Source organism: Erythrolamprus reginae, chromosome 1 (assembly GCF_031021105.1).
Source record: "Erythrolamprus reginae isolate rEryReg1 chromosome 1, rEryReg1.hap1, whole genome shotgun sequence".
Lineage (NCBI taxonomy): Eukaryota > Metazoa > Chordata > Lepidosauria > Squamata > Dipsadidae > Erythrolamprus > Erythrolamprus reginae.
The window spans coordinates 127,736,888-127,759,036 of NC_091950.1; the positions used below are offsets into that span (position 1 = coordinate 127,736,888).

General features: G+C 44.4%; 1 protein-coding gene across 3 annotated transcripts in view; it reads left to right on the forward strand.

Moving 5' to 3' along the window:
• OSBPL5 (oxysterol binding protein like 5) overlaps positions 1-22,149 on the forward strand; it is a 173,025-nt gene that overhangs the window by 74,583 nt on the left and 76,293 nt on the right. For all 3 annotated transcript variants that reach the window (XM_070764568.1, XM_070764584.1, XM_070764578.1), the window contains exons 2-3: positions 8,130-8,286; positions 18,823-18,896. In XM_070764568.1, coding sequence (XP_070620669.1) covers positions 8,151-8,286; positions 18,823-18,896 — 210 coding nt within the window. In that variant the 5' untranslated portion in view covers positions 8,130-8,150. The remainder of the gene's footprint in view (positions 1-8,129; positions 8,287-18,822; positions 18,897-22,149) is intronic.

Here is a 22,149-nt window from a genome sequence, read left to right on the forward strand (position 1 = left end):
GCGCCAAAGGTTTATATCCAACGCACAAGATCCATCCGGAGGTCTGAAGCACTCTTCATGGTCGACCATTCCAGATCCTTGGGATCCAGAGTGTCTTCTACAGTAATAGGTCGTTGGATCAGAGGGACCATCTCTAAGGCCTACGAGACAGCTTCCCTCTTTATTCCAAGGAATATTACAGCGCATTCCTCCAGAAGCGCTGCCACATCTGCCGCCTGGGCGACTCAGGCTCCGTTGGAAGAAGTCTGCAAAGCAGCCACTTAGGCCTCATCAAATTCCTTCATGCAGCACTACAAAATCGATTCGTACGCTTCAGCGGACGCTGCCTTCGGCAGTAGAGTACTCCAATCCGTTATCTTTCACGATAGCAATGTACTCCCACCCTAGGGACCTATCTCTTGGGTATGTCCCATGTGACTGCTGGACCCACTCCTTCAGTACGGAGAATAGGCGTTGATTGCTTACCTGAACGCCTCTTCTCGTACGGTGAGTGGGTACAGCAGTCACTTCCCTCCCTATGTGTGGTCTTCTGTACCTTCTATTCTATTTTCTTATAACACATGAGAGTTGAACATTAAAGAGCTTCACTACTGAGCCTAGTCTACGGATTCGCGAATTCTGGGGAAGGGGCGGATCCAGCAGTCTTTTTTAATACTAGGCTCAGTTCCACCGGATTGGACAGGAGCAACCCATGTGACTGCTGTACCCACTCACCGTACGAGAAGAGGCGTTCAGGTAAGCAATCAACGCCTATTTAACACTCCTATTTTTGCAAGAAGGCCAAAGCATCTCTGCTTTTAAATGTGTGGCAATAATCTTGAAAGCCGGGAGGGAGGGAGGGAGAAAAGGAAGGGAAGGGAAGGAATGAAACAAGGAAGGAAACAAACCTAAACACGAGGCTGATATAATGGTTTAGTTGGGGAGTCTGGCTTATTCTTTAGCGTTTCTATATTATTTATCAAGTACCTGAAGGTGAAAATTTGATTCTCCATTGCTTAGATTAGTTATTCCCTTGGTACCAACAGGCAAACTAAGAGATAGGCATTCGAAGACTTGCAAAAATAATATCTACAGAGTCAAGTGGTTCTAGCTATAAATTGACAAGTTGATTTTACAGCATTTTTTAAATACAGTGATCCCTTGATTTTCGCGGGGGTTGCGTTCCCAGACTGCCCGTGAAAGTCAAATTTCCGCAAAGTAGAGATGCGGAAGTAAAAACACCATTTTTGGCTATGGACACCCTTTTCCAAGGCCGCGCAAAGAGCTGGGCTTGAAGTTGGGGGCGGGGAGCGCCGAAAGTGTGGAGGCCGGCAAAGATTGTTTTGAATGTCGGCCGCCCCCGCCCCCCCAGTGCCTCCGGCCCCCTCGCCACTACCCCCCGCCCGCCTAATCCGCCCCCTCACCGGCTTTCTTGGGGCACGGGTCCTCCTGCAGCAGCGCTGGTGGCTAAGGCTTCTCGTCCTCCTCATTCGGCCGCTAGCCGCTCTGAATGCTTTGAGAATGCCCGCCCTGCCCCTCTCACAGTCCCTTAGCTGAGAGCGCTTTCATCCCAGCTGTCAGCGAGGGGGCTGCAGGAGAGGCGGGGCAGGCGTTCTCACAGAGAGAGCAACAGACAGAGAGAGATAGAAAGGAGAGAGGGAGAGACAGAGTGAGAAAGAGAGAGAGAGAGCAAGAGGGGGGAAAGTGGAAGGTAGAGAGAGAGAAATAATAGGAAAAAAGGGGAGAAAAAAGAGAAATGAGAAAATGATTGAAGCAGAGAATGACAGGAAAGAGAGAGAAAGAGAGAGAGAAGTGACTCTTGGTGATGACATATGACGTCATCGGGTGGGAAAAACCGTGGTATAGAAAAAAAAATGTGGAGTATTTTTTAATTAATATTTTTTGAAAAACCGTGGTATAGCCGTTTTGCGAAGTTTGAACCCGCGAAAATCGGGAGATCACTGTATAGCCAAGTTCATGGATACGGTGTACACAACAAGGTCATGGCTAAATGGTGCATTTTCACTTGAAAATCTTTTGAAAGACTTTTTTTCTGTTAATAAGGCTGCCTTCTATAATCCTAGTCAGTCAGTCATTCTTCAATTGCCCACAGTTTTTTTTAAAAAAGATGCACCCCCAGTTCCACTTTCATCCCTTCCTGCGTTATGCTTTCCAAAGCACTTTCAAGTCCCAACTGTATGCAAGCAGTACTTCTTTATTTATGAGCCTTAATCTTAAAAATCCCTTATAATGATTACAATCTTGCTAACAGGGTGATCAAGTATAAATGAATGATGGAAGTAAGCATTTTTGCTTGCTAATGGGGGAAGGAAATTAACTTTGACTGCATTCTTTTTGCAGTTAGAGTAGTAAGTGGTTTTAGCTGTATAATTCTTTCCCCCACTGGCAAAGGGAGAAAAAATATTATGTATAGGTATTTTCAGAAATAAAAACAAACTTGGTATGTCTATTTATTTAATTGGATTTGTATTATTAATCTGGGTTTAATAATAATAATAATAATAATAATAATAATTTATTAGATTTGTATGCCGCCTCTCTCTGAAGACCCGGAGCGGCTCACAACAATAACAACAATGTAACAAATCTAATACATTTAAAAGACATCTAAAAACCCATTATTAAAACCATGCAACACACTCATACCATACATAAATAATATAAACCCAGGGGCTCAATTTCCCCATGCCTGACAACATAGGTGGGTCTTCAGTAACTTATGAAAGGCAAGGAGGGTTGGGGCAGTTCTGATCTCCGGGGGGAGTTGATTCCAGAGGTCCGGGGCCGCCACAGAGAAGGCTCTTCCCCTGGGGCTCGCCAGATGACATTGTTTAGTCGACAGGACCCGGAGAAGGCCAACTCTGTGGGACCTAATCGGTCACTGGGATTTGTGCGGCAGAAGACGGTTCTGAAGGCATCTGGTCCGATGCCATGTAGATCTTACCAACACTTTGAATTGTGACCGGAAACTAATTGGCAACCAATGCAGGCCGCGGAATGTTGACGAGACGTGGTAAGGGTTCCCCTTCAGTAAGGGCTGCCTGGCAGATTCAAGCAAAAATGAGCATATGTGGCAACAACTTGCTTCCTCGGCTACCGATATTTCTCCACGGCTTAGCCATTTGGTATGATGTCATCTATGACAGCACTTTAACTAGATCACAAGTTGCAGGGAAATATCAGGGAATTTCAAAATGCTTTCCCCCTGGACACCCTGTACCGAGAAATGGTCTTATTGAATAAAACATATGCACATGTTTTATTTAATAAATGTTAACATTCTAAAATGAAATACAACATTAGAAAGTGGTATGATTTTTTTAAAACAAGGAAATCCTATTCGTGTTACAAAAGCAAGCCCCATTTAATTTTAGGAGTTGTATCTCCAATTAAGTAGGAATGAAGTTGAACTGTCGTAGCCTTGTTAACTCAGTAAGACTTCTTTCTTTACAGAATTATTTTTTTTAACCTGGATGCATTAGGGGGGTTGTTATTCTACCATTTGCTTAATTATTGCTCATCCAGCTGCAATTGAATAGGTTCTTTCAACTCTCAGAAACAGAGAACATAATTTTCAAACTACAGCAGTGAGTTCACACATTATATAAGTCAAAATCAAAAGGAAGGCATTATATCACAATGTAATTTGTGAAACTAGCCATTAACTAATCAAGGGGGAAATTATTTCTGAAGAACCATAGTTGTTTTCAGCACTAAACTTTAAGGAAAGTAGCTTAGGTTTGAGGATGTATGTCAATCAGTATGGTTGCTTGTTCCTTCTTACTTTCTGTATTGAAAATACTAATAATAATTAATAATAATAATAATAATAATGATAATAATAATAATAATAATAAATTTATTGTCATTGTCAAAGCAATGAATTGTCATTGGCAACGAAAGTCATGTGACACCCAGAGACCAGTTCCACCATACATAAAATCAGAATAAGTAAATTTAAAAATAGAATAAAAAAATAGAATAAAATGTCCCACCCACTACAAAATTCCCCACCCTCAACCATTTACATGACAAACCGAGTAATATTGTCCAAGAGTTCACTAATGGTGACCCTTTAGTTCGTTGTTAAGTGCGAGTATAGCTCTGGGATAAAAACTATTCAGGAAACGTGTGGTCCGAGTTCTAGTTGTTCTGTATCTTCTGCCAGAAGGCAATACCTAGTTCAAAAAGATTGTAAGCAGGATGAGAAGAGTCTTTGAGAATGGTATGCACCTTCCTAGAACAGCGAGATGTGAGGATGTCATCCAGGGCGGATTGTTGGAGCCCAATGATGTTCTGGGCAGTTTTAATAGTTCTCTGTAGAGCTTTTTTGTTCGCTACACTCTCAATAGTGCTGCGATAGTAGGACAACAGTAGGACAATAGTAGTAGGACAATATAATGTTGAATATATTCATGTACACTTTGCATTTTGTCCTTTTTCCTTTTTTATCTTGTTTTTGACTGTTAACCAGTCTGGTTACAAATTGACATTAAATACTGTAATAATAAAAAGAATCCTAAGACTTTTTGCCTAAACTTTAAATCTGGAACATGAGGAGAAGATTGAAGAGTGAGACTAATGTCTAAATCCTCTTTGTTTTGCTAGCATGACATTTTGATTGCAAGACAAGCTGAGTTCTTTCCCCACTAGACAATCAGAAGCCGAACAACGAGCTCTTCTTAATGAAGGGAGGCTTCATCTTTATATAATTAATGGAATATATTGGGTACTTCATGAAATGAGCACTATGAAGAATGGGTGCTTTTAGATCCTAGCTTTTCCAGACTCCATAAAAAGTCTGGAAAAGCTAGGATCTAAAAGCACCCAGCAAAATGGGAGTGCTATGGCCTCCTGGAACCTGGAGTTTGCACGTAAGGGAATTTTTGACTTATTGAGAAGACTCCTTAATCCTTACATTCACAGGACAGTGAAATTCTGTTTTAACACGTGAGGGAATTTTTGACTTATTGAGAAGACTCCTTAAACCTTACATTCACAGGACAGTGAAATTCTGTTTAATGAAATGGTTTAAAGCCCACCCCCTCCCCAACTATTCAAAATTTCCGCTACCGGTTCTCTAGAACCTGCCAGAACCTTCTGGATTTTACCCCTGCTTTTGCTATATTTAGTCATCTTGTGGTTTTTAATAGTTGTGAACTGCTCAGCGACAGATATGAGATGTGAGGGTCTATATAAAATAGAATAAAATAATAGTTTTTTAAAAACACATTAAGGCTTTGTGCAGGGTTGTAACTCTGTTATATTTTCTTTCATATAAAAAACAGTTCCCCACCATTATATACAACAGTTCACAGTTTTTGGTATCTTTAAGATCCTTTCATTGGGAACTACTATAGAAAGTTGGTTTATTTCAGAGAAGAAATTAATGGTGAAATTAATAATTAATGAGAAATTAATTCTCTTCTCGCCATCCAAGTTGAAGCGATGTGGTGGTTACATAGCATAATCTTATTCCCCTTCAGGTTAACCTCTTTCATTTACCTTCTAAGAGTCCCTAAAATATATATATGAAAGATCTGTGAATCTAAAATTTTCAAAATTTAATAAAATGATTGAATGAGCAGTAGTCTAATGCAGAAGGTTTGAGATTTTTGGCTCATTTCCCATTCTAGAACCTAAGAGAAACCGTGGGAGTATCAAAAAAGACAATAAAATTATTATTCCATTTGACATTACCACCCAGTTAATTTTCCAGTAATTGATCCTACCTTTTCTGCATGATTTCTGCATGATTTCTGAAGAGAAGGGTGGCATAGAAATCTGACCAAATAAATAAAATAAATAAATTTAATCACACGAGAGCAATGTGGTTGATACTCATGGGAAACAGCAAACACATTGCTCCCAAACAGCTATGATTAAAAAAAGGAGCATATGGAAGGATAATCTGCTACTTCTAAAATGGAAAGTTGGCTTAGCTCAGCAATGTCATTTTTATAAATCCCATGATAAAAAAATTAGATCTGAAATGTCTGGAACACATTAGGTTTATTGGCAGTTTTTTGGAACAGCTTAGCAAAAGGCGGTTTGAATTATCTTCTGTTTCCTGCCTTGCACTTTTAAGAGTCTCTCTGTTGTGTACACAATAATAAAAGACTGTGAAACGTTTGGTTGCTCTTTTGCATTTCTGTTGGTAAAACTATGAGTACTGATATTGTTAGCTCTCCACCGTTAATGCTTAATTAATTTTATGAAACTTCTTTAGTGTTTACTTGAAGGCACTTTAAGTCTTCTGATTTGTATTTTGAAGACCAGGCTATTTTTTAAGAAATTCATTTTTATCTCTAGTGTAATTTAGCAATACAGTGGTACCTCTACTTCAGAACTTAATTTGTTCTGTGACCAGATTCTTAAGTAGAAAAGTTTGTAAGTAGAAGCATTTTTTCCCATAGGAATCAATGTAAAAGCAAATAATGCGTGCAAATCCATTAGGAAAGAAATAAAAGCTCGGAATATGGGTGGTGGGAGGAGGAGGAGGAAGAAGAGGAGGAGGACAGTCGCTGCTGAAGGAAGAAGGTGAGGTGAGGGGAATAAAAAAAAATCCAAAAATTTAAGGCTTTAAAAAAAAAAGACGGACTGCCCCGAGTGAAAGGAGTATTTCTTTTTTCTGGGTGCTAGCAGAGGTTTATTCCCTCTCCAAGTGCCCATACCTCCTTAAGCGCCACTGAAAGGCTCCTCTGGCAGCCCAGAAAAGCCCGAGATGGCCAGGATTAAAGGGGGAATGGCAGGAAACTGGCCGGGCCTTCCTGCTGCTCTCAAATTTCCGGGGAAATTTTTCCAGGCTTGGGTTTTTAAGTAGAAAATGGTTCTTAAGAAAAGGCAAAAATATCTTGAATACCTGGTTCTTATCTAGAAAAGTTCTTAAGTAGAGGCGTTCTTAAGTAGAGGTACCACTGTATATTGCTTTGCTTATCATATAAAGCAGTGGTCCCCAACGTTTTTTCCACCAGGGACCAGTTTCAGCAAGACAATTTTTCTATGGCCCGGTGGGAGCGGAAAGGGGTGTGGTTGGGGGCGGGATTAAGCATGGGGGTGCTGGTCTTCCCCACCCCTCTTTACCGCCATCGCTCTATGGCTGGCGGGAGGGGGTGGCGGCATGAGGGCCGGCAGCTGCTGACTCCACGGACCGGTGCAACATGCCCCGCGGCCCGGTACTGGTCCGCGGCCCGGTGGTTGGGGACCCCTGATATAAAGTCTAATGGTCTGGATGTCCATTTTGTGTAAAAATGTCATGCCACTGTTTATTGTTGGCTTTATGCAGTATGTTACCGTAATGATTCCAACCATCTCGGGCTTTTCTGGGCTACCAGAGGAACCTTTTGGTGGTGCTCCCCCTCTTGCCCTCCTGGGTTTCTCTCTCTGGCGCAGTGTATGGGAGGCAGCCTTGTGCCAGGTGTATGGGAGGCGCGTGCTCCTCCTCGCTGCCTCAGAGTCCCTCTTTTTTTTTTAAGCCTCAAAGTTTTGGATTTTTTCGATTCCCCTCACCTTACCTTCTTCCTTCAGCAGCGACTGGAGATTCGAACAGCTGAACTACCAACCAAATAATTGATACCTGATTATTTCAGAAAATAATGGCTGGCCTATAACCTAATCAGGCCTCTCTTTTCCCCCCGATGGTTTGATAAATTTTGTCTGAGCTGAAATCTTTAGAAAAAATATGTGACTCAATATGGTTTAAAGCTGAAAGAACCATTTTCTGTGGTTGTAAAATCTAGGCATTGGCTTCTAGTTTGAATAGTACAGTCAAGAATTTATATAAGAAGCCGAAATGGAAGATAGGAAAAGCATCTTGATTGCTGCTGATGTGGGTGGCAGGCATGGATGAGATAGTGTACTTTAAATTAAATCTGCCCGACCAAATCTAATTTTAGGCTGCCTTTGATAAAATAGCTGAGATGTAATACTGACCTTATTAAAATAAATAAAAATATTAAACCCCATCATTGTCATCTTTGGCATATTATGTTAACTTACTTGTTCATTTCTGTATTTAAAAAGCCAGTGTTACAATTTACGAATACTGTAGATTGATTTAAGCAAAAGATAAGCAGCAAAATCCTGAATATTTAGGCTACATGTGATTGTTTTTATCTTTTTAATTTCAGAAAACCCCTACAACACATGCCATGAAGGAAGAAAACTTTTTTCGACGAAGGTTCTCACTCTGTCCTGCAGCATCTACTCCTCAGAAAATTGATCCTCGCAAACTGACCCGGAATTTGTTTTTTGGGGCAGATAATGAGATCTTTTCCATTAGCCCAGGTGAGTGTGTTCCAGTAGATTATTTTATTTTATTTTATTTTATTTTATTCCATTCATTCATTCATTCATTCATTCATTCATTCATTCATTCATTCATTCATTCATTCATTGGATTTATATGTACATTTTAAAAAGTGTTATACAATGGAGATGGAGAAATGGGCAATCAAGACCTTTGAGCAGTTATTGTAATTTGCAGTAGTAGATCTGAAAGAATTTGCAACTCCTATTGATTTGATGGCATCAATAAAACATATTTCCTTTCCTAAATTGCACAAAAAATATTGGCAAGAAATAAGACTGGTTTTGTATTTGAAACAATTTGTGCATAAGCTCCAGAATCTGATATGGACAAGATAGTCCTGATCACGTTCTCAGGAACTTAGTGCTGTGTTTTTTTATCCATCATCTTGAACCACAGTTTTTATACCTACTTCTGTTTGGTGAACTTTGGAATGCAAGTGAGGAACTTTAGTAGATCTGAGAAGCCTAACCTTTGCATATCCTGTTGGTTATTGTTAAGAGTGGTGTTGGTATATACTCTTACAAAATCTTCTAGGCACTTAATTCAGTCTTGGACATCCTATGACCATTCAGATATGTGTAGTTTGGGCTCCTGTCAGCCTTGATCCATTAGTTATACTGGGCATGTTTACAGCAAGAGAAGTTTGTTTGTGTATCTATTTAGAACATTTATATATCTATCAAACTCAAACAACCGAGTCTGCGGATTGAGGGGTGGCATATAAATCTAACAAATTATTATTATTAATTAGACTTTGGGCATAGAAGAAATAGTAAAGCAAAAATATAGGGAAATTAACATATCATTAAAACCACCTAAAGGTAAAACAGCGACCAGAACTATACTATAAAACAGCTGGGGTCTTTGCTCATCCTGACCAAAAGCAACTGGGACATTAATATGTGTTCTTTAAAAATAATGGTTTCATTTGACTCTTTATTAAAAGAAGGGGAGGACTTGGAAGAAAGAATTGGAAGAGGTATGAAAGAAGAAGAGAATTAGACCTAGAGAAAGGGGGACACCTAATGTTCTTCTGAGCTATCATTAAAAAATGGAATTTATAAGAAGCTGGATAAAGCAAGGAAAGAAAGGAGATGATTTTTGCTTCAGGAATTAATTTATCTGTTAAAAAATGAATCACATATATATAGCCAGAAATCTATATTAGAATTTTGATTTGTGTGGTGCTAGTTTAGCCTTATTGTCCCTTAATTTTTATTTCTCTGTATAAAAGTAGGAACTGCACATTTGTGAAGTTACAATTTTTATGTAGAATTTTGTAATCTGATGTAAGTAGTTGGATTGTACTCAAATCTCCTTAAAGAGTTATTTTTCATCAATAGCACACCCTAATTATGTTGTGGTCTCCTTATAGTATTCATTTTGCAATGTCTTGTGGATTTTGTGTTTAGCTGTTGTCTTTGATCACGAGAGCTCAATATTTATAAACTTCAATAGTAAAACTTTTATATTTTAATAACTAGAATAGAATAGAGTTTTTTTTCTTGGCCAAGTGTGATTGGACACACAAAGAATTTGTCTTCGTTCATATGCTCTCAGTGTACATAAAAAAAGATACCTAATTAAATGTAATATTTATTACAGTTTGTTTGTTTGTTTGTTTGTTTGTTTTATTTAATTTAATTATCTATCTATCTATCTATCTATCTATCTATCTATCTATCTATCTATCTATCTATCTATCTATCTATCTATCTATTAGATTTGTATGCCGCCCCTCTCCGAAGACTCGGGGCGGCTCACAGCAGCAATAAAAAACAATATAACAGTGGAACAAATCTAACATTAAAAACATATAAAACCCTATCATTATTTAAAAACCAAACAGCAACATTCATACCAAACATAAAACAAAGTATAAAAAAAAAAAGCCTGGGGGAAAATTGTCTCAATAAAAGTTTTACCTTTTATTTCCCTTTTTAAGTTAAAGTTGGATTTTGTTTCTCTCTTATGAAGTTAATCTCCCAAGAGGACAAAGAACTGAAACCTCTTGACAGATGTCACTGAGATACGTGGCCAAGAAACTGCATTGTAAAGATTATTTTGTTTATCTGCTTTTAGCTTATACTCACTAGAGACAACATGCATTGTCAGACCATTATCTCTGTGAAACATTGGGTTTAACAGAAAGATGTTAAGCAATACTTCTCTGGAAGATTAATCATAACAGCAAGAACTACCAAGTTGCTAATCTAAAGCAGAAGGGAAGGCAGCTTGAAAATATCAAGAGGATCGCTGTGAATATGTCACTTTTCTCCGTACTGAAGGAGCGGGTCCAGCAGTCACATGGGTTGCTCATGTCCAATCCGGTGGAACTGAGCCTAGTGTTAAAAAAGCTTGCCGGATCCGCCCCTTCCCCAGAATTCGCTCAGTTCGCATATCCTGCGGTTGTACAGTGATCCCTCGAGTTTCGCGATCTCGATTATTGCGAAACGCTATATCGCGAGTTTTCAACCCGGAAGTAAACTCCACCATCTGCGCATGCGTGCCCTTCCACGCATGCGTAGATGGTGGAGTTTCCCCGCCGGGCAGAGGCTTCCCTGGGTCTTCCCCCTCTTGCCCCGGTAAGACAGCGGCGGCGCGAGCAACGGCGTGGGCGGGCGGGCGGCACGCGCGCGGGAAACCCCACCTCCGCCTCCCAGCTGGGAAGCGGAGCCGACAACAGCGTGGGCGGGCGGGGCGACTCGCGCGAGCCTGGGGACACCCTTGCTCTGCTTCCCAGCGCGCGCGCGTTGCTGGGGAAAGCGCGCGCGCTTGGGGACACCTAACCTCCGCCTCCCAGCTGGGAAGCGGAGCCGGCAACAGCGTGGGTGGGCGGGCGACTCGCGCGAGCCTGGGGACACCCTTGCTCTGCTTCCCAGCGCGCGCGCGTTGCTGGGGAAAGCGCGCGCGCTTGGGGACACCTCACCTCCGCCTCCCAGCTGGGAAGCGGAGCCGGCAACAGCGTGGGTGGGCGGGCGACTCGCGCGAGCCTGGGGACACCCTTGCTCTGCTTCCCAGCGCGCGCGCGTTGCTGGGGAAAGCGCGCGCGCTTGGGGACACCTCACCTCCGCCTCCCAGCTGGGAAGCGGAGCCGGCAACAGCGTGGGTGGGCGGGCGACTCGCGCGAGCCTGGGGACACCCTTGCTCTGCTTCCCAGCGCGCGCGCGTTGCTGGGGAAAGCGCGCGCGCTTGGGGAAACCTCACCTCCGCCTCCCAGCTGGGAAGCGGAGCCGGCAACAGCGTGGGTGGGCGGGCGACTCGCGCGAGCCTGGGGACACCCTTGCTCTGCTTCCCAGCGCGCGCGCGTTGCTGGGGAAAGCGCGCACGCTTGGGGAAACCTCACCTCCGCCTCCCAGCTGGGAAGCGGAGCCGGCAACAGCGTGGGTGGGCGGGCGGCGGCGCGCGAGCCTGGGGACACCCTAGCTCTGCGCGCGTTGCTGGGGAAAGCCCGTGCGCGCGGGAAACCTCACCTCCGCCTCCCAGCTGGGAAGCGGAGCCGGCAACAGCGTGGGCGGGCGGGCAGCGGCGCGCGAGCCTGGGGACACCCTAGCTCTGCGCGCGTTGCTGGGGAAAGCCCGTGCGCGCGGGAAACCTCACCTCCGCCTCCCAGCTGGGAAGCGGAGCCGGCAACAGCGTGGGCGGGCGGGCAGCGGCGCGCGAGCCTGGGGACACCCTAGCTCTGCGCGCGTTGCTGGGGAAAGCCCGTGCGCGCGGGAAACCTCACCTCCGCCTCCCAGCTGGGAAGCGGAGCCGGCAACAGCGTGGGCGGGCGGGCAGCGCGCGCGAGCCTGGGCGCGAGCAACGGGGTGGGCGGGCGAAGGGCGGGCGGCAGTGGAAGCAAAAACACCATCTGCGCACGCGCAGATGGTGTTTTTACTTCCGCACCGCTACTTCGCTAAAAATCGATCATCGCGTGGGTTCCTGGAACGGAACCCTCGCGATGATCGAGGGTTCACTGTATTGTGATAGCTCGTTCAACATTCTAACACCTTCCCTTCGATCTTTTCCTTCAAAAGTAGTAAGAATTGTTTTACCATTATTATTTACTTGCACGGATAGCGCCAGCCGTTTGAGGCTCGGCTTTTTTCCTTTGGAGAAGTTGCGGTTTCGTTTTCCCCCGGCGGTTTTGCCGTGTACGATTCCCGCGGCCGCTTGTGGGTTCCTTTAATCCTTTGGCCTGGAGGTCTCGGTGCAAGTATTGATTTATTTATTCATTATTGTAATATGATTAAAGGGCTTTAATATACCTCCTGCGGAGTGAGACGCCTTTCTAGTCTCCTGGACTTAGTCGATCGCTTCCCTTTTAAAAATCCTATCTCGGAGCGATTTTTCGGCGCGAAGGCCTTCGCGCCCATTTTTAAATTTAGGCCTCTCGTGTTGGCCTTCTGCCAGCCGCGTAGGCCTCAGTCCACCGCGTGGATCCCGGAGCGGGCCTTGGGACGCCCAGGCTTAATTCTCCACCGGCTAAGCCTCCAACCAGAGTGCCTTGGTTTACTTAATTAAAAAGTTTAGGGAGGCTGGGCCCCGCTGGATCTGGGGACACGAACTCTGGGTTTGCCCAGATTGCCCTCAAGTCTCAGCAGCTTCGAGGCCTCGAAGCAGGATCCATTCCTCTTGGGAAGTACTTGAAATTCTTCTCCTTAATTATTCAGTTATTGGCTCAGCCTTGTCTTCTGTTAATTGTCAGACTATGGCTACTTTTCCCAAGAGAGGCACAACTAAAGGTCCCAGAGAGGCCAGGCCTACAGGCGATGAAATTACTAGTATCCCCCAGGCCTCTTCCTCCTCTTCTCCAGGTGCCCGCCCCTCGACCAAGGTCACCAGGGCCGAGAAGAGAAGGGACCTAGCCCTACAAAGAATCCATGATAAATCAGCAAAACGTTTGAAAGTACAGGCCCAAGTACTCAGTAGTCAAGACCCCCCAGAGGCTTCTAGTCTACCTCCTTCTGGGGTCCCTGTGTTATCTCTGGATGAGCCTAACCTAGACAGACCCCAACCTAATCTATGGGGCATAGGTCCAGAGGAACCAGATATTATTGAAGATTCCCCCCAGCCAGGATCCTCCCAGGCCTTTAGGGATTCTTCTGCCATTCCTGCTGATATTTCTAGTTTACCTCCTGAGTTCCAATCTATTTTTTCTGTGTTGTCCAAGGCCATTGATGCCAAACTCTCCTCCATCAATGAGCTTTCCGTACTTCCTCCTCCTCCTCGTCCCTCCCGCCCCTTGGGTTCCTCCCCAGCGGTTAGAGCTCCTATTCAGGAGGATTCAGATTCCTCTCAGGACGAATATGAGGATTTGGAGGATGATGAGGATCCCTTTCAAGGTCTCTCAGATGATGAGGAATCCCAAATAAAGGTTCCTTCTCCAATTACTATTTTTCCTTCTCAATTGTTCAAATCTCTCCTCCTCAAAGCTAGAATTTCTACGGGATTAGCGGCCCAGGAGAAACAAGCCTCTACTTCCACTGATCCCCCGGAGGAGAACTTACCTTACTTCACAGAGGAACAGGAGGATAACGAGGTAATTCCTATGCCTAAATTGTTTAAAGATGCCTTACTTAAACAGTGGGATTTCCCAGCCTCTGGCCTTAATCCCTCCACCAAGGACAGAAAATTGTACAAACTTTCCTCTTCCTATGAAGAGCTCCTCTCCTTTCCTAAACCGGATGAACCTGTCAAGATCCTTCACTCGGCAGCGGCTGTGCCAGGCGAAGCAGAGGAAGTCCTCCGCCCAGAGGACAAGCGGATTGAACAAATGCTCAAAAGAGGATTCACCGCAGATTCCTGGGCCATTAAAAGTTCTGCAGCAGCTTCCTTTTTCTCCAGAGCCATGCTTCTGTGGCTTCGCCAACTACAACAGCATATTCCTCCCGATGACTTGAGAGGTCAACAAGACTTCAACAAGGTCTTTGCAGCTGCCCAGTACGTGGCTGATGCCACCTTGCAATCTACTAGATTTTCTGCTAAGTCTATTGCAGCTTCTACAACGGCAAGAAGACTCCTATGGATTCGCCCTTGGCAAGCGGGAGTACGCCAGAAGTGGCAGTTATCCCAGGGTCCCTTAAAGCGCGATCTTCTTTTCGGTGATCTTCTGGATCCACTCCTCACGGAAACCACGGACAAGAAGAAAGTCTTGGGCCCAACCACCAAAAAGGCTACCAAAATGCAGTCCTTTCGTCGCCCAGGGCGCCAGCCAGATCAAGCGGCTTCCTATCAGAGATCTCCAGGTCAGTATTCCCCCCGCCTTCGTTCCCAAGGTAGGAACTCCAGGGGCAGAGGTTTTCGCTTCCAAAGGGGAGCGTCCTCTAACAGGGCTTCAAAAAAACCTAGATGGTAATTTTTCCTCAATTCCCATAGGGGGTCGCCTAGCCCATTTCGCCTCTAATTGGCGTCTCACCTCCAAGGACCCCTGGGTCATTGACACCGTTCAAACAGGCCTTCTATTAGAATTTGTTTCTCCTCCCCCGAAACGTTTTATTTCCTGCCCTTCTCCCAGGTCATCCTCAGATTGTAACCGTATGGAGGAGGCCATTTCTCATTTATTGTCAATCAGAGCCATTCAACCGGTCCCTTCCGGTCAGAAGGGCCTAGGATTTTACTCCATCCTATTTATGGTGCCAAAGTCCTCCGGAGGTTGGAGAGCTATTTTGGATTTAAAGAAGCTGAACCTATTCATCAAATATAGGAAGTTTAAGATGCACTCCTTATCTTCTATTTTGGCCGCCATCCACACGGGAGATTTCATGGTCTCTTTAGACCTCACTGAGGCCTACCTTCACATTCCTATAGCCAAGTGCCACAGAAAGTTTTTACGTTTTTTCCTTTCAAGGTAGGCATTTCCAGTATAGGGCAATGCCATTTGGCCTTTCCTCGGCCCCTCGGGTCTTTACAAAGCTCTTGGGGTCCCTGGCGGCCTATATCCGGGCGTCTCCCATCCACATTTTATGTTATCTTGATGATATTTTGATTCATGGGAACTCCCTAGAGAAAGTGATTTCAGACCTGTCTGTCACCATGTCAGTCCTTCAGGACCATGGATTTTCCATCAACTTTGATAAAAGTCATCTCCAACCTTCCACATCCATTTTACACCTGGGTTCCATTATTAATTCAGAATCCTCCCAGGTTTTTCTCTCTCCCGAGAGAAAATTCAGTATAGGGGAGTTAATTTCCAACATTTTATCCAAACCTTCAGTATCCATAGTAACTCTGTCTTCCCTTTTGGGGAAGATGGTGTCATGCATAGGCATCATTCCCTGGGCTCGCCTTCATGCTAGGGAACTTCAGTGGCTCCTATTACCCTTTCAGAGATCGGGGCACAGCAACTCAAATCGTCGCATTGTCATTCCACCAAGTGTTCGCAGATCCTTCAAGTGGTGGAAGTCTCCGGCCATGGACAAAGGATCCCCGTTCAGGTGCCCGGATCAATTTGTCATCACCACAGATGCCAGTCTATCGGGATGGGGCGCCCATGCCCAGGGGATGATAGCCCAGGGCACGTGGTCCCCGGAGGAAGCTTCCAGGCCAATCAATTGGCTAGAATTAAGAGCCGTTTCTCTGGCTCTGAAACATTTCTCTCCTCGCATTCCCAACCGGCACGTTCTCATTCTCACCGACAACATTGCCACAAAAAGCCATATCTGCAGACAGGGGGGCACGAGATCCAAGGCTCTCATGAGGGAGGCCCTCAAGTTAGGCCTTTGGGCGGAAAAACATCTTCGGTCGCTCCTAGCCGACCACATCTCGGGGAGCCTCAACGTCCAGGCGGATTGGCTATCTCGAGCAACGATAGACCCAGGAGAGTGGAACCTCCATCAGGACCTGTTCCATCAGATCTGCCTCAGATTCGGCCTACCTATTCTGGATCTCTTCGCGACCAATGCGAACGCCCAACTCCCTCGCTTCTTTTCCAGATTTCCATCCCCGGGAGCGGAAGCAATCAATGCCCTCCGGAGCCCATGGCCGCCAGGCCTACTTTACGCCTTTCCTCCAATTCCAATTCTCCCGGACGTGATTCACAAGGTCCTCACCGAGAGGGCCCGATTGATCTTAATCGCCCCTCATTGGCCCCGTCGACCCTGGTTCGCGGATCTCCAACAGCTGTCCGTTCAGGACCCCTGGCGACTCCCCGTTTCGGGGGATATGCTGCGGCAGGGGGCCTCATTCCACCCAGACCCGGAGTGGTTCCACCTCACCGCCTGGCTGTTATCAGGAGAGACTTAGAACTGCGTGGTCATGACCCCGATACAGCGGAGGTCATTTTAAGGGCCAGAAGGAGTTCGACCAATCGAATCTACGACCACACGTGGTCCAAGTTTCACCAGTGGTGCCTACAGGAAGGCCTCTCCCCTCTGTGCATTCCCATACACAGAATCATCTCCTTCCTTATGCAAGGCTTCCATAAAGGACTTTCTACCAGCACCCTCCGGCGTCATCTGGCAGCCATTTCATCTGTCCTAGGGGGCCCCCGCAGACAGCCTCTCCGATCCTTTCCAGAGGTTCAGGAATTTCTCAAGGGCATAGCCAACCTCAGACCTTCCAAGGTCCACAGGTATCCATCTTGGGATTTGCCTCGGGTTCTCCATTCCCTCACGCAGGCACCATACGAACCCCTAAAATCAGCGTCCCTAAGGTACTTATCCTTTAAGGTAGCATTCCTGGTGGCTATTACCTCTGCTCGACGCATTTCGGAGCTGGCTGCCCTCTCAATCAGGCAGGACCTTTGTCAGTTCCATCAGGACAAGGTAGTCTTGCGACTGGACCCTACCTTCTTACCCAAGGTCAGTTCCATGTTCCACAGAACTCAGGATATTGTCCTACCTTCCTTCTGCCTCCAACGAGACCATCCCTTGGCAATTAGATGGCACACTCTGGATCTTATTAGAGCGCTGAGAATCTATATCCAACGCACAGGACCCTTTCGGAGGTCAGAAGCACTGTTTATAGCCTATCACCCCAGAGTCATGGGGACCAAAGTGTCTTCAACAGTAATAGGCCGTTGGATCAGAGGGACTATATCTAAGGCCTATGAATCGGCCTCCCTCTCAGTTCCAAGGAACATCACAGCGCATTCCACCAGAAGCGCAGCCACCTCGGCCGCTTGGGCGACTCAAGCCCCGTTGGAGGAGGTCTGCAAAGCAGCCACTTGGGCCTCGCCAAATTCCTTCATCAGGCACTACAAGATTGATGCTTACGCTTCAGCAGACGCTGCCTTCGGCAGAAGGGTACTCCAATCCGTTATCTCACACGATAGCAATCTAATCCCACCCTAGGGACCATCTATTGGGTATGTCCCATGTGACTGCTGGACCCGCTCCTTCAGTACGGAGAATAGGCGCTGATTGCTTACCTGAACGCCTCTTCTCGTACGGTGAGCGGGTACAGCAGTCACTTCCCGCCCTTGTATGTGTCTTCCTTACCTTCCTATAATCCTTTTTTCCTCTAACAATAAGAGTTGAACACTACAGAGCTTCACAGCTGAGCCTAGTCTATGGATTCGCGAATTCTGGGGAAGGGGCGGATCCGGCAAGCTTTTTTAACACTAGGCTCAGTTCCACCGGATTGGACATGAGCAACCCATGTGACTGCTGTACCCGCTCACCGTACGAGAAGAGGCGTTCAGGTAAGCAATCAACGCCTATTTTCATTGCCCCATTGTAACTTCGAATGGTCATTAATGAATTGCTGAAAGGAGGTTTGAGATTGCTAGGCCCAAAAATTCTAAGAAGTTACTAAAAACATTTTTTAAAAAAACCAATAATACAAAGGTAGCATTCTATAGAATTCCCTAAATCAGTGATGGCAAAACCTTTTCCCCTCGGGTGCTGAAAGAGTGTATGCGCAAGCTATCATGTATGCGCGAGTGCCCACAACCATAATTCAATGCCTGGGGCGGGTGAAAACAACTTCCGTCGCCTCCCCCCCCCCCCCCCAAAGGCCTGAAGAGACTGGAAATGGTCTGTTTCCCAACTTCTGGTGGGCCCAGTAGGCTCGTGTTTCACCTTCCCCAGGCTCCATAGGCTTCCCTGGAGCCGAAGGAAGGTAAAAATGCCCTCCCCATCCCCCGGGAGGCTCTCTGGCAGCCAAAAACAACCTCCCAGAGCCTCTGTGCAAGCCAAAAATCAGCTGGCTGGCACACGCATGCACGTTGGAGCTGAGCTAGGACAACGGCTCACGTGTCAGCAGCTATGGCTCCATGTGCCATCTGTGGCACCCAGCATCACTGCCCTAAATTGTTGCCCTCTATACTTGATGGATATCACCTTTTATAATAGCCTCCCACCTAATATGAACAAAACTTATAGTGGTGGGAGAATTCCAGAAATCAAAATTCAATATTTTTAGAAGAAATGTGTTTGGAAAAAATTATCTGCTTCCTTTTGTATTACAGGTATATAACGCTAAGGTTTAGTTATTGTTGTGTACTATATCTGCTTTTGATTTCAACAAGAACACAGTATGTACAGTATGAGCAGTTCTCAAAGTTTTGTATGAATGTTGTGTTTCAGGAAAAGAAATGGAAGGAAATAATTTGCCCATGCTGAAGGATGAGATTCCTCAGACACCAAATTCTACTAATAAGGTAATGATGATTACAGAGAATTCTTGCTTTTTAAACTTGGATTAAGATGACCTGTGAATGGATAAAATGTCTGCTACTATACAGGTAAATTCCCTGTGTTGGTAACCAAATTCTTGTTGAATGCTAGAGACAAGTAAAAGATTCACTAATTTGGGCCATTCTTGAATATAATTATCTACATTCAAGGGTATCTGATCATCAGTTCAAAGCACAGTACAGGTAAGTCAGTCCTTGGCTTAGAACTGGCCACTTAGTGACTGTTTGAAGTTACAAGGGACATCCCTAGGGCTACTTATGACCCAGATTCAAAGTTCTGACATGCACAGAGACCCCTTGCAATAACATGATAACATTTTGAGCACTTAGCAACCATAGGAAAGAGACTGTTCCAATTGAGGGGGGGATTAGTCTCAAATCTGAATGCTACTGAATTTTACCTAGCCTTTTCCAGGAGCAAACTGCCACTCTGTGACCATGCCTTGATCTAGGCAATAGAACAATAGCATAGCTAGTTTAAACTCTTCGGGGAAGAGTGATTGTTCCAGCCTAACATGGCCTGTATTTGCAGCGGTTTGCAGTATTCCATGGTTACGTGACCACAATTTGTAATGAAACCCCCCCCCCCCTTCTTGTAAATCTGCATTTACTTCCAGTTTTTGACAAAAACTGCATCATGGCCAATGGATTCACTTAATAATTGCATAACAACTGCTGGGGAAAATATCATAAAATCAGATGTGGTTATATGGTGACTCATTTAATGACCAGCAAGACTTATGACTGTAATTCCAGGCTCAATTATAGTCATAAGTCAAGGACTACCTGTACAAATACATCCCCTTTCCCAGCTATAAAGTTTTGCCATGCTCCCTAGACAATTGTGAGCTTTATTCACTCAATGATGAGTTTAAAAACCTCTGTTTGGGGATCATTTAAAATAGCTGATTTAGTTTGACCCTGGTTATTAGAATTGCCCAGACAATTGGGAGAAAGGTACTAAGCCTACACAGGTATTCATTGTGGTGAACCAGTTTGGGTGAGCTTCATGCATCAAATCAAACACACAAAGGATTGAAATAGGACAATTCATACACATTCTGCACTTGCAGTTTAATGGTCCAAATGAGTCCAGCTTAAATTAAGTCCTGTTCAGAGAGTCACTCTGAATTAAATTTCACTTGCACACCTGACACAACTAGAGAGAACATCTCTCTCCATATTCATATACTACCTTGACTTCAGATCATTATTTCATGTTCTGATTTGGAGGTTTCTGTAACCGTAGTATAAATGTTTGCATGTGCAAATGCTACACTATAAATGGCTTTGTTGCTGGTTACAGTTCAGTGTTGGGTGTTCAGCATCAATTTCCTGGTTATTACTGTTGCTATGAGGGGACAATCTTAACATCAGCTGCAGTGTTTTGTCACTATTTCCTGGATCTTCGTTTAAAGGGCAATTTGCGGCTATTCCTAAACTAGAAACCAGTCTGCCCTGGTAATGGCTAGGTTTGCACTAGTTTCACACACAAAGAAGAACAGACTCATGTGTTGTTTGTATGTGTAATATTTCCACTAAATCATCCTTTGATATTTGAGGAAGTTGCTCTGCTTTTTAAAATACCACAAGAGAATTTCTCCTAGATTCCTAAATAAGCTTAAACAAACTTTAATGTTGCATAATGGAAATTATCTGCATTAGGGGCACATAGTCACCATTCCCCAAAAGCTCTGAATTAAGCTCAATCTTTGAACTTCTACAAGTTGAAACTAAAGTGTAATTTTCAGGTTCAAAAAGGGAAAATAAGTTTATGGAGAAAAGCAAAAGTAATAAAATGGAAAATATGAGAGATTTGGCTAATGTTAAATGTCAACTAAATTTAATCAAATACACGTGATGGTCCTATTTAACAATAGCAATAATACTTAGACCTATATACTGCTTCGCAGTGCTTTATAGCAGTGTTTCCCAACCTTGGCAACTTGAAGATATCTGGACTTCAACTCCCAGAATTCCCCAGCCAGCATTCACTGGCTGGGGAATTCTGGGAGTTGAAGTCCAAATATCTTCAAGTTGCCAAGGTTGGGAAACACTGCTTTATAGCCCTCTCTATGCGATTTAAAAAGTCAGCATATTGCCTCTGACAACCTGGGTTCTCATTTTACCCACTTCGGAAAGATGGCAGGCTGAGTCAACCCTGAGTCAGTGAAGATTGAATTCCTGGCAGTGAGCAGAGTTAGCCTGCAACACTACATTCTGACCACTGCGCCGCTAAGTGTGTGTGTGTAGGGGGGGGGGGTGCAATCCCCAGGATATTACTCAAAGGCCAGACTTAGTGTTGCCTTCAACCTGAGAAAGGAATCCTCAATCTGAGTATTGCATTGGCAGTTCTGTGTTAGCAAAAACCTCAGAAGAGAAGGATTTAGGGGTAGTGATTTCTGACAGTCTCAAAATGGGTGAGCAGTGTGGTCGGGCAGTAGGAAAAGCAAGTAGGATGCTTGGCTGCATAGCTAGAGATATAACAAGCAGGAAGAGGGAGATTGTGATCCCGTTATATAGAGCGCTGGTGAGACCACATTTGGAATACTGTGTTCAGTTCTGGAGACCTCACCTACAAAAAGGATATTGACAAAATTGAACGGGTCCAAAGACGGGCTACAAGAATGGTGGAAGGTCTTAAGCGTAAAACGTATCAGGAAAGACTTAATGAACTCAATCTGTATAGTCTGGAGGACAGAAGGAAAAGGGGGGACACACGATTGAAACATTTAAATATGTTAAAGGGTTAAATAAGGTTCAGGAGGGAAGTGTTTTTAATAGGAAAGTGAACACAAGAACAAGGGGACACAATCTGAAGTTAGTTGGGGGAAAGATCAAAAGCAACGTGAGAAAATATTATTTCACTGAAAGAGCAGTAGATCCTTGGAACAAACTTCCAGCAAACGTAGTTGGTAAATTCACAGTAACTGAATTTAAACATGCCTGGGATAAACATATATCCATTGTAAGATAAAATACAGGAAATAGTATAAGGGCAGACTAGATGGACCATGAGGTCTTTTTCTGCCGTCAGTCTTCTATGTTTCTAATGTTTTTGCCTTCTATAATTTGGAATTTTAACCTTCGTTTTTCCACTTTTTAAAATAAATAGATTTAGATGTACTGTACCTGCTTATATATTTATATGGAATCTCTGATACTGACCTCCTTACTCTATTTAATAATAATAATAATAATTAATAATAATAATTTA